We start from the raw sequence: 14,401 nt of genomic DNA, 5'->3' as shown, positions 1-14,401 counted from the left end.
TACATCGGGTTAGCAGGAAACCTGCCATAAAAAGCGAAGAGCTCTGTTCATGGAGGATGTTTGCTCACACACACACACAAAGCTCTCTGACACTTGGCTTGTTCCTTTGGTTTTTAGAAATGGAAGCTTTAAAGGAGTCCTTTTCCTGGCTTTCCCCTCCCGCGATTCCGTGCGGGAAAGCCCGGTGAGGTCCCGAAGAGGTCCGGTTTCATTTTGGCATATGGTAGTCTACAGGGCCCGCTGCAGCTAGAAGCAAAATCGCCATCTCCCTTTCTTCCAGCTGTTTCCCTTGGCAAAGTGGAAAGTCAGGAGGAACCCGATCGGTCGGGAAACCCTGACCAAGAGCTGGTAGGAACCTCAGACAGGACGCGGCTCGATGAGATGCAGTGTGCGCCATCATTGTCTGGGACGAGGGTCTGAAATTGACACCATATGCGCCGAGAGGAGTAATTGCTCCAAGGGGGGAGAAAAGCAACATGTCAGAACCTTTTAGTAACACCTAATTCATCCCCGGGTTATAAATAAATCTGATGCTTGCTTAAAAACAAAAGTCGAAAAATATTTTGACTAGATTACTTTTGTGACAGTGCTTCCGCCAGAGGTGAACTTTATTAGAGAGACAACACGAATAAAGAGAAACACATAACAACTTTTTATGGTATATTTTACATGATTTTATTTTTTTTGCAGTAAATAAAGTGGTTATAGGGCTCCAAGGAAAAGGGGCCAGATGTTAGAGAGTTGTGTGAAATTTAGGGGAAACAAGCTGTAAAAAGCGGAGTCATAAAACAGGCTGTCAGTGCCACACATCTGGACAATACAGCTGTATGTTCCTAGTGGCTGTCGTCACCCAAAGAAAACTCAATAACCTGATTTCACCCCAATTAGGCTGCATACCAACAGGATCGGCATTAAATTGCACGGGGGGCGCAACGCTCACATGGCACCTCAGTGCCAGGCACCTTTTATCTTTCCTTTGAATTTGGTCACCAAGAAATAAGTGACTGCTAGCATAGTCGTTTCTATGATTAGAAAACCCTATTCAATTTATAATGTACTAATAAGTCAGAGTTTGATGCTTCAGGCTATTCGCTGTGCCAAACGACAGTCTTTCTCTACAGCTTGAAACTGACCTATCGGCCATCCTGTCACAGAACCCTGCCTATCTTGTCTCTACCTGTATTTTAGAGTTGGAGTCTCGCACCATTGTGGGAGGCACTCCCTGCCTTATTGGGAAAAGAAGTTAATTTTCTGACAACCCAATTTATGTAGAGGATAAATGCCCTTTTCTATGGCGTTGGGGGGCTTTCTCCCCCAATTTTTTTGGCCACCAATGAGGCATCTTTGCAGCAAGACAGATATTACAGAACCAAAATACTATTTCATCTTTTCATCACCGCCAGACTGTGCCAAAGGTAAAAATGCCACCTTTCCTAATAATTGTGTTTCTTCACAGGTGTTATTGGCAGCAAAAGCAATTATGGACAGTGGAGAGAAATTAAGCTTACCACTGATAGGGAAACTCTTGAAATTTCAGCTTCTCCAGATTAAATCTAAAGACCAACAGCGACGGGAAAACGAAAAGAAGGTACTGTCCGACGGTGGGTTTTCTAAAGACAGCGAGTGGCAAGTGAAAGGGGCCAGGTCTCCCTTGGGACATGTCTTCCCTCATAAGCCTACCAATTCAGTGGTACCGAGTGCATTTAGCTGTTCTCTCGGCTTCTTAGGGAAAAGGCTATCCAGAGATCTGTTGGAGCAATTATATTTTCTCAAAGGCACACCCATTAAAAATAAGTTCCCTTATGCAGAATTATGACAGTATTCAGGGCTGGTGCCTGAGGCTGTGTTGTAAAGCAGTCTGTTTATATACTAGTAACAAAGAAGGGAACCAAGGAGAGACAGAGAGTCAAGAGAGGTAAATATAAAAAGCTGAAAAAAAACTCACAAAGTCAAGGTCTAACTATTTAAAATATTTTATGTGATATTCAGTAGGAGTGCTTATTAAAGTCATAGGCTACATCTGCACATTCCTAATAATCTGAATATTTTAGCAGCAATCCATCACTTCTGCTCCCGTATTATATGTCTGATTATTTCTTCACCTGTATATTTTTCATTCAGTTAGCCTATGGAAATCGATCTGTGTGTTTCCCAAAGATTCATATTTTCATCTGAAAAAAATATTTTAAAATACTTTTAGCAAAGTGATGCCAGGTTCAAATCCATTTGCTATTATCATCACTCAAAATAAGAGGTGTTTTTCTTATTTTCCAAATCGTGCTGAAATATTTGGGAGAGTCGGATGCCCCTAAAGGCACGCGTATAGTGTGCATACGTGTGCGCGTGTGCTTGGAATGGGTGTGCGTCTCAGTTGTTTCTTCATGCCCCTGTGTGGAAGGGTGAAAAGGAAATGGGAAAAGAAAAAGTGACCGTGGTCCAATAATACTTCTTCCCGTTTGCAAGACCCAAGATCTGGATTTCCTATGCAAATCGGTCTTTTGACAGAATAATTGTAGAACGAAATAATAACGCCACCTTCTATTTGCGATATTGGGCTTGATGTTTTTCAAAGAGATTTTCCGTATAGTATCATATTAGGGCGGCAGACATTGTTCCCCGGGAAAATTCTACTCGTATGTACACAGTCGATACTACAGTTTTCCATCGATTGAAGCTCTTTTCATCATGTACAGGAGATTTGTACCTTAAGAAATACTCAGAGACATTAAAACTTGGCAGAAGAAAAATTGGAAAATTTGTAACTGTAGAAACATCTTTTCTTGCCTTTTTAAATTCCAACGTCACATGGGAATATGAATTATAAAAAGTAGACTGAGTCCTGTGAAAATTCCTACACCTTCTGCTTGCTTGGCGTTTTCTCACGGTACCTACAAATATATCTAACAGGTTAGAGTGTCAGTTTACTTATTTGCCAGCTATTTTAAGTCAGTAATTGTTTGTAATAGGAGTAGGTTTTAGATTTCAGCTGATGAATTTTAAGTATAAATAAATAGAATATTCTGGAAGCTCAGGAACAGTTTTAAAGCTAGAAACAATATGAACATATTTCTGCACTGTTATTTTGCTCAGCATTTCTTTGAATTGTGAACTATAATAATACAGTTTTAAGATTCTGAAGATATGGAAATAACCTTAATTTATTTGTTGAAAATTCAAGAGTCCTAAGGAATTGGGGCTTGAATTTTAGACATATACATATATTTTACATTTTCATATATATAAATTTGTATTTATATACATATATAAAATGAATTGACACGCAAGAGAACTCTTCGCACAATTAGGAGCCAACAATTGCATAATGTAATCTGATGTCTTTATTAGATTGGGTTCCCAAAACACCAGCCCCAAATGTCTGCGTAGCAACCATATGAGTAAGTGATGAAACCTGATTGGAATGGAGCAGTTTCCATAAAATATTCTTGGTAAAGATGAAAGGAGTTGTTGGAGGGATGATATAATCTATGTTCATTTCAACGACACTGCCCAACAAGGTCCATTGGAACAATCGAGGTTAATGCTCGTCAGCCGGGTAGTTCGGCAGAAAGCAGAATAAGTTTGAATTACGTAAAACTGACACCGTGCTGTGGATTAGGAAATGAAAAAAAGAAGAGAAGACGCCACTCAGTTTTCTTCTCTTCCCTGGACCCAGGGCAAGAGTCCTGTAAGGGGAGCGACTGTCTCTTCAGCTTTTTAACATCTGCATGAGCTCTATGTAGATGTTTTCTTTCAAATGCTAATTCTGTTGTTTACATCTGTACAACCCAGAACATGTTGTATGTTCTACGTAGAATTTTCTGAATTGTATTTTTTTTTAAATGAACACTTAAAAAATATCTATAGCAGTAATTATAGGAAATACTAGGGACAAGGTGTAGACAAGAATTAGCATAATTTGGACCCTGTCCTTTTCCCCCAGAAACAAATATAATGTATCACTATACATTTGATTTCATTTTAATCAAAACTTTTCTTAAAAGTAATCTAATTCTAATTGCCAAATACAGTAAAAATATCATGTTTAAGATTCTACTGATTTTAATAATTTATAACACTTGAGTTGGGGCTATGCCTAACATTGCATTTTCTTTGATCATGAAGAAAGTTTTCTGGCTAATAAAGATTATAAAAAATAATACAAAGGAGGCGATTTTTTAGAAGAACACTTTTGAAGCCTTTAGCACATGAATTTCTGGGAGGCAGATGCCTGCCTCTAATTGCAAATAAGTTGAATATATTTGAAAACTTATCTATTTGGAAATACCTTACAGATTATTTCCAAATACTCCTACCATTAAGATAATATACTGTATTTCTATAAGTATATTTTAGCACTTCAAAGCTTCTGAATATGACTCTTAAACAGTTAATCCCAAATTAGATTTTATTATATCTTAGAATCTGAATAAGACAATGATTTGTTTAGAAATGAAGTTTTCTTACATACATCATTATCTCAACATTTATTCTGCATTTTTAGTTCCCTATTATCAATCCATTGTGAATTAACAAACATTTAGAGAAGCAATGTAGTGGGTACATATATTTTCATAATGTTTATTATAATTTTAAAATAAATTGCTTGGTTTCTACTCTCATCCGTGTTTTAATATAGTCATTATCTAAATATAGTTTGATATAAGTCACATTTTTCTTTTTAACTCCAACTTTTTATGTTACATATTAATTATAAACATACATTTAAAACTAAAACACTTCATTGTGAATCAAACTATTTAAATTATATTGAGACTAAAAGAAAACATTTTAATCATCAAAAAAAGATGAAAAACGACTCATACAAAAAAATGTAACAATGGTAATAATCAGTCAAACTACATCTCTATTCTCTGCCTCTGAGTTGAGTCTAATTCAGAACATTTTAATAGATTTTAGGAAAAGATGCAAATATATTCAAATTGTGCTTTCAGTTTGTGAATTCAAATAACTAGTCCATATTTTCTTGGATATTTTTAGCAACTCTTTTATATAAAAGCAAAACAGTTTTTTCTCTTTTGGCTTATATACTTAGTACAAGTTGCCTTATTTTCCAGAGTATTAGACAAGAAGGGAGATATGCATTAAAGAATTATGGAGAGATGGTATTGGTAAACTTTTCTTAAAAAAAAAAAAAAAATCTCAAAACTAAAAGCACCTGGATTTGATAAGGCATCATGATGATGCCACGAACAACCCAGAGCCTGCTCCGAAGGAGCCACTAAGAGAAATTGGGGTAACTTTCACAGACATTTTCCAGCTTACTCCAGTTAAAACCCCGAAACACTGGAAACCAGCCAATGTAATGCCATTTTGTGTGTGTGTGTGTTTTGTTTTAAAAGAAAGGCCATAGGGACATACCAGGAAATTACAAGCTGGTTAGTTTTGATTCAGTTGTGGTTAAAATCTTCAGAAACTATTTTAAGAAATCAAACAGAGGAAGAGCAGGAACTCAATTTAGAGGGACCCGTGTGGTTTCAGGAGAGTTATAACTTGCCTCAGTAACTGGATGGAATTCTTTGAGGCTGGATTATCAAAATAAGGATACTACCAATAGAACTATCGGATCTGAAGAACTATAAAATTCAATAATTCAGATTAAATAACATACGACTTTCTGGCTGTCAAATTTGTAAATAAAATAGTACTTTCCTAATTCAGATGCTTTTAATTAATGAAAACTTTTTACAGACTTCAGGGAAAATGTGCAGAAGCATACATATTTAAAATTGAGCAATATTTTTAAATACAAATAGCTACAGTTACAGCAGCTAATAGTAATAATTAGCTACCATTATTGTCTGTTTGGTATTATACCAAACTCTTTACATGTTTTATCATTTACTCTTTTAAATAACTTTATGAGGTACAGAGTGTTATTCTCAATTTGCAGATGGGGAAGCTGAGGGTGTGAAAAGTAATTTTCCCAAGGCTAAATAGCTCCTCAGAGGTGGAGGCTGGATTCAAATCTAAAACTGTCGGATTTTAATGACCATGTTCTTAACCATTGTACACACCCTCCCTAGTGTGTCTTAATATTTATGCAAGATGGCACTCCTGGCTCACAGTCAGTAGAGTGCCTGCCCGGAGGTGTTTTCCTGTGAGAGCAAAGGCTTTGCTCAGGGATCCACCAGCAGCCGTCTGGTCCCACTATCCACTGCGCATACAATATCCTGAGGTTAAATGTGGGGACAGGTCAAGGGAAGAAACAAAGCTGACCAAAGACAAAGACCACTGAGCCACTGATTCCCAAAAGAATCCTGACTGCATTTCCAGTCCTGCCCCCTGCCCAGAAATGACCTGGTCTCTGGGGACCTCTCTTAGAACTAGACTTCCTGAGATTATTCCAACCATCCTTGCCCCTTCTCTCTGCCCTCTGGATGCTATGGTAGGATGGCATTGACTGATCTGGTGCCAAAGCCTCTGAATCACATGGGATCCAGTCGGAGACTGACATCAGGCAGACATCAGACCCGCCCCGTCACCACCAGCACACCCAGACATGGTCGTGTTTTGATTTTGTGGCTTAGGAATTGCACCCCCTGAAGATAGCAATGTGGCACCCCGGGACCTTCTCCAGCATCCTGAAGATTAGATCATTTGGTCACGTGAACCCAGTGCATTGCTAGGCTCATGTTCTCTGTATCACAGCAGCTCTCTAGAAGAGCAAGCTCCTGACTCGACCCTACCCATTCTGTTTTCTATTTGGTAGGGAAGTGGGCCCCCTTGTCAAATGAACTTGGAAATAAATCACTGTGTTAAATCTTGGAGATTTAATGGCACATTACTTATTACAGATGGAGGGGTCTCATGAAAATAAGTCTGTCTAATATTGTTTAATCTACTATCTCTCAAACTCATTTGACACCGTACATTTCTTTCGGCCATCTTTTGTCCTCTCATCACCTGTGAACAGTAGAATAGGTTGTTTATAGGTAGAGTGATATCTTGAAAGAGAACTAGAGTAACACTCAAAGACAGACTTAGTGATGGAGTGACTTAGCCACGTAACTTCCATGAGCATGTTTCCTTATCAATATCCTTAATCATATTACTGTGAGGATCTTTTGATAGAACACAGGAAACACAGTTACACACAAATGTGTTAGTGTGGTAATAAGAACAAGATGAAACATAATTATCTGCTGTTTGTTTCACTCTCACCTGCTTTTCGCTATGAGGAATAACAGACGGAATACCTGTCCAGGTATGTGAAGGCATCTTAAGGTATTTGAATCTTGACATCAAGAAGTCATTTGATAAATACAATCTAAAATATTTGAACTATCAAATAACTAGGTTGCCCTGTTACAGAGGGAGAATTTGCATTTTTCTCTTTAAAAAGTGAGAATAACACGATTAAGGATTCTAATTAAGTATTACTTGATACTGAGTATGTGAAATGCTAATATTTTTTGGTTGTCGCTAAGACAAGAGCCCCACATCTCTCGTGTAGCTTAGCTGGTGAAGAAATCTCTGTGCTTCTCTAAAGCCGCCTCATCGTAGGAGGCATCCGCATGCTTTCTGTACACACTGCATTTTAAATAAAATGTACTCCGTAATGAACTTGACTCTCCCTTCATCAGCTGGGGAACACGTACTCCCCAACCATGGTAGAAAGAGGAGGTTTGTGGATGTACCCCCTTCTAAATTTTTGTCTTGAATCTGTGCAAGTTGCCTCTGAGTTCAGGTCATGAGCAGATGACCATAGAATGCGACCATGCTTGCATGCTACCTTATCCAGAAGTAAGAAAGGCCAAAGAAGAAGTTGACGTGAACACGTTTTAGTTTATGATTGAGGAGGGGGCCACCTTTGCTGAACACTCAGCTTATCAGCTTCATCTCACACCCCTTCAACCCCCCAATCTCAAGACATAAACCCATGGGGGAGGGGCCTATTCAGAAAGTCAGAGAAAAGAGGAAAAGGGAAGAAGATAGGAGGTGGGTTTTTTTGTGAACGGGACTGAGTAGAAATGGATACTTCACCTTTGGACCAAAGCAGAATTCTAGGGGCCCAGCAGTCAATCATTGTCCAGAACCAGAGAGACGAAGAGACTGTCATGGTTCGGCTCAGGTCTGGAGGGTGGGAGGAGTGAGGAACAGAAGAGAAGTAGGGGGACCACCCCTCGAGTTGGCGTGGGAAAGCAGAAGGGACTGGTAGGACAAAGGACATCCTCAGAAACCCGGCAAGGATTTCTTTGCCTGGATCTGGCTCCTGGAAAAACTTATCTGCTTCCATTGGCTTCTCTGTTCCAACGTACCGGGAAAGTGTGTCTTTCCTTGCTCAACCTGGGTAATTCTTTACAAAGTAATTCTTCTTGAAATTCTAACAATGGGAGATACATCATCTTTAAGTGGGAAACGCAGAACACTAATGGCATAGAGAGAACGATAACAATTATGCAAAAGCGATGCATAAACATAATGTGAAGAATGTATTAAATATTTTCTTCCACTCGTTGTCTCTGGATGGTGGAATTATGGTGATTTTTGTAACTGCTCTATATTTTTTTCCAGAATTTTAATAATGATTACTTGTATAATTTATAAGTTATTTAAAGAAGTAAATCAAGATTTATAAGTATTTTAAAAATACATTTGTAAAAGGAGGGAGGTCGATATGGATCATTTCAGAGTTAATGGAAATTAGTTTAAAAGATGCTTTTCTGCAGTCTGCCATACTTGGCCTTGCTAAGGGAATGAAGAGGAAGCAAAAGAGAGAGGGAGAGAGAATAAGGCGCGGAGCAGGAAGAGTAGCTGAGGGAAGCTAAGGAGCATCGGCAAGCGTCCGGCCTCTGGCAAGAGAAGAGGGAGGGCAGGCATGGGGCAGAGGGTGAGTGGCCATCAAAAACAGAGACTCACAGAACCGTAAAAATAAAATGAGTCTGGAGGTGACATCGGACCAGCTGGTGACTCCGTCACCGCTGTGCATATGAGGTCAAACCCTGCGTCTTAATTTACACAATGGGAATAAAGTCACCCATCTTGCAGGTTGCTTTGTGAGAACAAATTAAAGATGATGATTTCCGGAAAGCATCCTGCATAGCTAGCCCTCTGCTAATTTAGTGCTTATTTTGGATTTTTGGTCGTGATCAGCCCTGCTCTCTTTAGGGGGTCCCAAGAGGAGGCAGGAAGTGTCATGTCTTCTTCTCTCCTTATCTCCAGTGTCTTAGAACGGAGTTTTCAAATTCAGTTTCATGACCTCAGGAAAATACAGAGCCCCAGGTGTTGCTACAATAATTTGTTATTTTTGTTCCCAACTTTGTTGAAGGTGGAAGAAAAAAATATGTCAGACCTTCCGTGCGGCCACCTCACGACCCAGTGCTACCATATCGTTTCAGTAAAAACAATCTACTTGTGTTCGTAACACATGAATCGAAAGCATTACATCATGAAACCATGTGCAAATGTTTCAGCAATTGCTAGAAAAGAGAAAAATAGTGGGAAAATTGGATCTTTACATGGTACTTGGCAATCTAAGCATCCCCCCAGCATCGTCCAAAGAGTTAGCATTCCCAACTGATGTTTTCTTGATCCCGTATTCGAATGCGTCAAGTGGCAACCACTGATTATGTCTGGACATTTTTTAAGTAGAATTATAATAAAAAATAATGTATTAGTGCTAGGTTCTCAAAAGAATGTTTTAACCTTTAAAAATAGCCTATACACTGCTTAAACTATGGAAAACTTTAAGAAGATTTTCGAGAAACTTCTCTTTTTCTATTTAAAATTTCTGTGTTGCTTTGTTAAACCCCACCTCTCTCTAACACTCAGATAGAGACTCTCCATGGTTAGACTACCGGCGAACCTAAGCTCCTGCCTTCACGGTGTCCTCAGAGTCCTCCATTCTCCCTGCCTCCTACCAACTGGGCCGAGCTGTGTACCAAGCCACGCTAGGCTCTCCTTCAGGATGAGTTGCTTCCAAAAGGCCATTTGTGTGAACCATCTCCTCGCATCCACCCCTGCACTCCGCGTGCATAGATAGATGAGCCTCATCCCAGCTTAGGCTCAGCCAGGGATCCCCACTCTCCTGGCTGGAAAATGCATAGATGAGTAAACAAGCAATTGAGTGAAATAAACAACGAATTCACCTAACCATAGAAAAGCCGTTGCTTGCTCACTGCCTGATTTGGGAAAAAAAAAAAAGTTTTCTCTCTTTCCAGGTGATAGAAGACAGGTTTAAGATAGAAAAGGATAAAGGGAAAGCAAAATCTCCCAAGGAGAAGAAGGCCGCAAATGCCAAAGCTGCCAAAGGGAAGGGAAAGGATCAGCCCGAGGCGAACACGGCCGTGAAAAAGACCACGGAGCTGAAGCGGAGAGGAGAGGAAGGCGACAGCGGGCTCTACATCGGTCAGTGACGCTGCCTTTCGCTTCTTGCCCTGTCACCTAGGAAGTAACCGAGGAATCATTCCAGGAATTACGCTTGATCTTTCCCAGCCTTTTCGCTCCTTAGAAAAACATAAATCACATACTACCCATGATGCCCCAACAGAAACATATTTCCATTTGCAGTTCATTTCTGATTTCACCCAATATTTAGTGAGCACGTGTCTTGCTATGGGCACATTTACATGGTGCAAATAAAGGATGAAATTAGGAGCTGATTGTGCCACCAAGGAGCTTACTACCTTGTTGGGAACATTTTTAAAAAGTCAGACGTACTTAGAAGGCCAAGTAAAAAGCGATTATTGTCATGAGTGAAATTCAGTGCTAATAAAATGAGCCCAGTTAATTTGGGCGCATGCGGAGCACGTGGCTTCCTGACTTCAGCTTCTCCCACTACTGGTTCGTCTTGCAGCAACTGGAATTTTCTTTGATTTTAGATTATTGATATAAAAATGCTTTAAATTAGGCAGCTATGAGTAATTGCCCCCTTCCCATGAACTCAGATGGAGCTACCTGTTATTATTTGCATAGTATGTAAATGAGATGGGAGGCCTTTACATCCTTCACCAGTTTGGCTCCCCTGTTTATCTCTGCTCCAGATAAACAGATTAGACTTAGAACCAATGATGTGGATTCCACGGACAGTATCAACACTGACTTGCTTAGTGATAGAAGAAAAATCATGACTTGAAAAGGAAAAGTGCATGCTTCTGTTGCACTATTTTTAAAATGATCTTAGTGGGCCATTGTGGGATGTAAGGTTTTAATGTACCATCTACTCTCAAGAGTTGCTGCATAACCCATACTCAGCATTCACACCTATTGACATAAATACACAGAATACTTTGGTAGGGAGCATGTCCATATTCAATATTTCCCTCTCCTGTAAACACCTCTACTTATAAAATACCACAAAGCTGCAGCTACTCGTAATTCAGGAGTAAAGCCAGATGTTGCTCAAAAGAGATTAGAAGCAAAAAAAAAAAAAAAAGAAAAGAAAAGAAAAAAAAAAGAAAATTACAGCCCGACTTAAAAAAAAACAACAACCCGTGCACACATTTTCCATGACCACAGGCCTCGCGTATGTTTGTCCCCCTATGACGCCTATGTCTCATTCGCAAAAGTGATTTAATATTCTGTAAAATGGCCACAGCTTTCTGGAAGGGCGGTAATGAAAACCAGCCAACATGACTCCATTCCAGCCAACTGGACGGCTTTGGGCCAGCCGGAGGGGTTGGAGACGCGCGCATAATGTCCGTAGCCATCGGACTGGCTGAGTGCCACCTGTTCTCTTTTAAAATGACGCCGCTCTTCTTTCTGGCATTCTGAACAGATGATGAGCCGGACGATGGTGCCCAGCATTACATTATAGCGGTGGGCTTCCACAGTCCTCAGCTACTAGCAATTCTGACCGAGCTTGGCCTTCCTGTGAGCAGCGTGATTAAAATATCTTCGGAGAATTATGAACCTCTGCAGACGCACCTGGCAGCAGTTAGCCAGCAGCAGGAAGTTTTCCTTCAGCCAGAAGGTACGCCGTCTGCGACGCAACTTACTGGACCCTTCCGTACTACCCACCGTCCTAAAAGTACAAACACTATTTTCTGTCCAAAACGTAGTCACACAACACATACGTTATTAAATCCTTTCAAGACTTTGCTTCGCTAGGCTGCTTGCACTAGCCAGGTGTTGTAAATTTTGCAAATGAAAATCATATTCTGTGTTTACATCCCTGTGTAGCCACAGAGAACATAGACTGCAATGCAGGTCAGAAGACTTGGTTTTGCAATTAGTTTCTCAGAAACATTCGATCTGTCACTTTACCTACAGCAGAGGGTGGATAGATCAGCTGTAGATAGTCTGTTCTTCCAGGAGCCACAGTCACCAAATGGCCCAAGGAGACAGGAGCCTTGGATTGCTGCTCTGCTTTGTACTGGTTCATTGCAATGAATCAGAGCGGACGCCTCATCTTCCAGGCCTTACACCAGGAAGTCATGGGGTGGAGCCCCACCCATCCTACCACTCAGCCTTAGAGGGTGGATAGATCAGCTGTAGATAGTCTGTTCTTCCAGGAGCCACAGTCACCAAATGGCCCAAGGAGACAGGAGCCTTGGATTGCTGCTCTGCTTTGTACTGGTTCATTGCAATGAATCAGAGCGAGCACCTCATCTTCCAGGCCTTACACCAGGAAGTCATGGGGTGGAGCCCCACCCATCCCACCACTCAGCCTTTGGAGCCCCAAGGTCTCCATCTAAGGGCGAGGGCTAGGCTCCCTCTGGGACGGGAACACGATGCTCTGTATCCTTGAGACAGCAGAACAGGGATGTGGTATCCAAGCCTGTGTGACTTAGAAGTCCAACTTTCTGCCATGTGCTGTTACTTTAATTGTTATGTATCAATAGTATTATTTGCACAGTGTTTTGTAACTTACACAGCCACGTCCCAATTTCTATAACACCATATTTTAAAAATTCCTGTTCCAAGCTGGAAACTGCTACCACTGATCATAATAACAGCTCCTGTTTATTGGGTACATGCCTTGGGACTAGGCTCGATGCTAGGGACTTCAATGTGCTGATCCAGCAGCTTCCACAACCACTCGTGGAAGTGTGTTTTATTTCCATTTTACCAAAATGGACCGACCCGCAGCCTAGAGGCAGCTATTAAGTAAGAGTTGAGATTCAAACCCAGATACTTTATCATAAAGAATGGTTGTAACATTAAATAACTTATTATTGAAGCCAATGGGAAAACACTGCATAAACTTCATAGTCTCTTTATAAAAATATTGAATATATAAAAATAAAATCATAAAAATAGACTTTACAGTAGAACAATGAGATCTTAGTAGTAGAACCTAATTATAGATGCAATAAACGAATATTTCAAATTTTCACATGTAACGTATGAAAAACTGGTCCTTATTTATAGTCAGAGCACAAATGCCCAAATGCGTATCTGTTTTAATGTGACCAAAAATTAACTGAAGCACAAATTGTTGATCCGGTTCGTTTTTATCCACACGGGAGGGAAAACAGGATCAACTGCATTTCTAACCAGTTATGTGGCAAACAGACACTAAGATGGTCGAAAAGTGATTTGGCAGAGACACTGCTTCTGTGCAGGTGACAGTCTGAGCGTGATGGACATATCAAACACATTCAGCTCCCAACATACATGACCTCATCTTAATCTTTCTGGGCCTCACATGTAAAATGAATGAGGTGGGATAAGCTCATATTTAATACCAATTTCAGAAGTAAAATCCTCTGATTTCATAATCGTATAGTCTAGGTCCAAAATCATCTCGAAATTAGGTTTCTTTATTTGCATTTTCTGGTACTGTATAGGACATCTTGCAGTGCATGTGACTCACCGTGTCCACTTAAAGTGGGAAGAAATTCAACACTCTCATTTTGTAGTATAAATGTTTTGCTATTATTAGATATAGAAGCTGAAAAACTGAAGAAAGAGAACACCATAAAAGAACTTGCCATTTTCTGGAAGTACCTGGAACCAATCCTGAATAACGAGAAACCTGAAACAAATCTTTTTGATGTTGCTCGGCTCGAATACATGGTCAAGGCCAACAGCTTCCCTTCGGACTGGTCAGACAGCGAGATGATGGTTAGTACACACAATGACGAGAGTGAGTGGTCTGAGCATGTGACACTGTGGCTCCGTTTGCCCCATTCAGTCATCCCACAGATATGTAGGGATCACTGACTGTAGATAAGGCTTTGTGCTAGGCTCTTGTATCAAGACAGTGATGGCATTGAACGCCCAATAATGGTTATAGCCTGATTCTGTAGCTTTTAGTGTATGAATCCATGATAAAGAATAAGATGTAGATGAAGATAAAGGATGGTAATTCTTTCATTTAGTGACATGTGACTTTGTTTCATACCTTAACAATGTTCTAGGCCATAGAGTCTTAATATATATTAATGGTGAAAATAGCAGTTTACAGTTTGTTAAATTACATTGTCTTTTAATATAT

General features: G+C 40.1%; 1 protein-coding gene across 1 annotated transcript in view; it reads left to right on the top strand.

The window, feature by feature from the left end:
- Positions 1-14,401, top strand: part of SPAG17 (sperm associated antigen 17) — a 152,140-nt gene that overhangs the window by 48,929 nt on the left and 88,810 nt on the right. Inside the window, exons 4-7 of the mRNA XM_006919822.1 lie at positions 1,457-1,588; positions 10,182-10,368; positions 11,738-11,932; positions 13,847-14,028. Coding sequence (XP_006919884.1) covers positions 1,457-1,588; positions 10,182-10,368; positions 11,738-11,932; positions 13,847-14,028 — 696 coding nt within the window. The remainder of the gene's footprint in view (positions 1-1,456; positions 1,589-10,181; positions 10,369-11,737; positions 11,933-13,846; positions 14,029-14,401) is intronic.

The sequence above is a fragment of the Pteropus alecto genome, unplaced genomic scaffold (genome assembly GCF_000325575.1).
Source record: "Pteropus alecto unplaced genomic scaffold, ASM32557v1 scaffold106, whole genome shotgun sequence".
In the NCBI taxonomy this organism is placed as follows: Eukaryota; Metazoa; Chordata; class Mammalia; order Chiroptera; family Pteropodidae; genus Pteropus; species Pteropus alecto.
The sequence above is the reverse complement of the archived record's forward strand: the minus strand, read 5'-3'. Positions and strand labels throughout refer to the sequence as shown.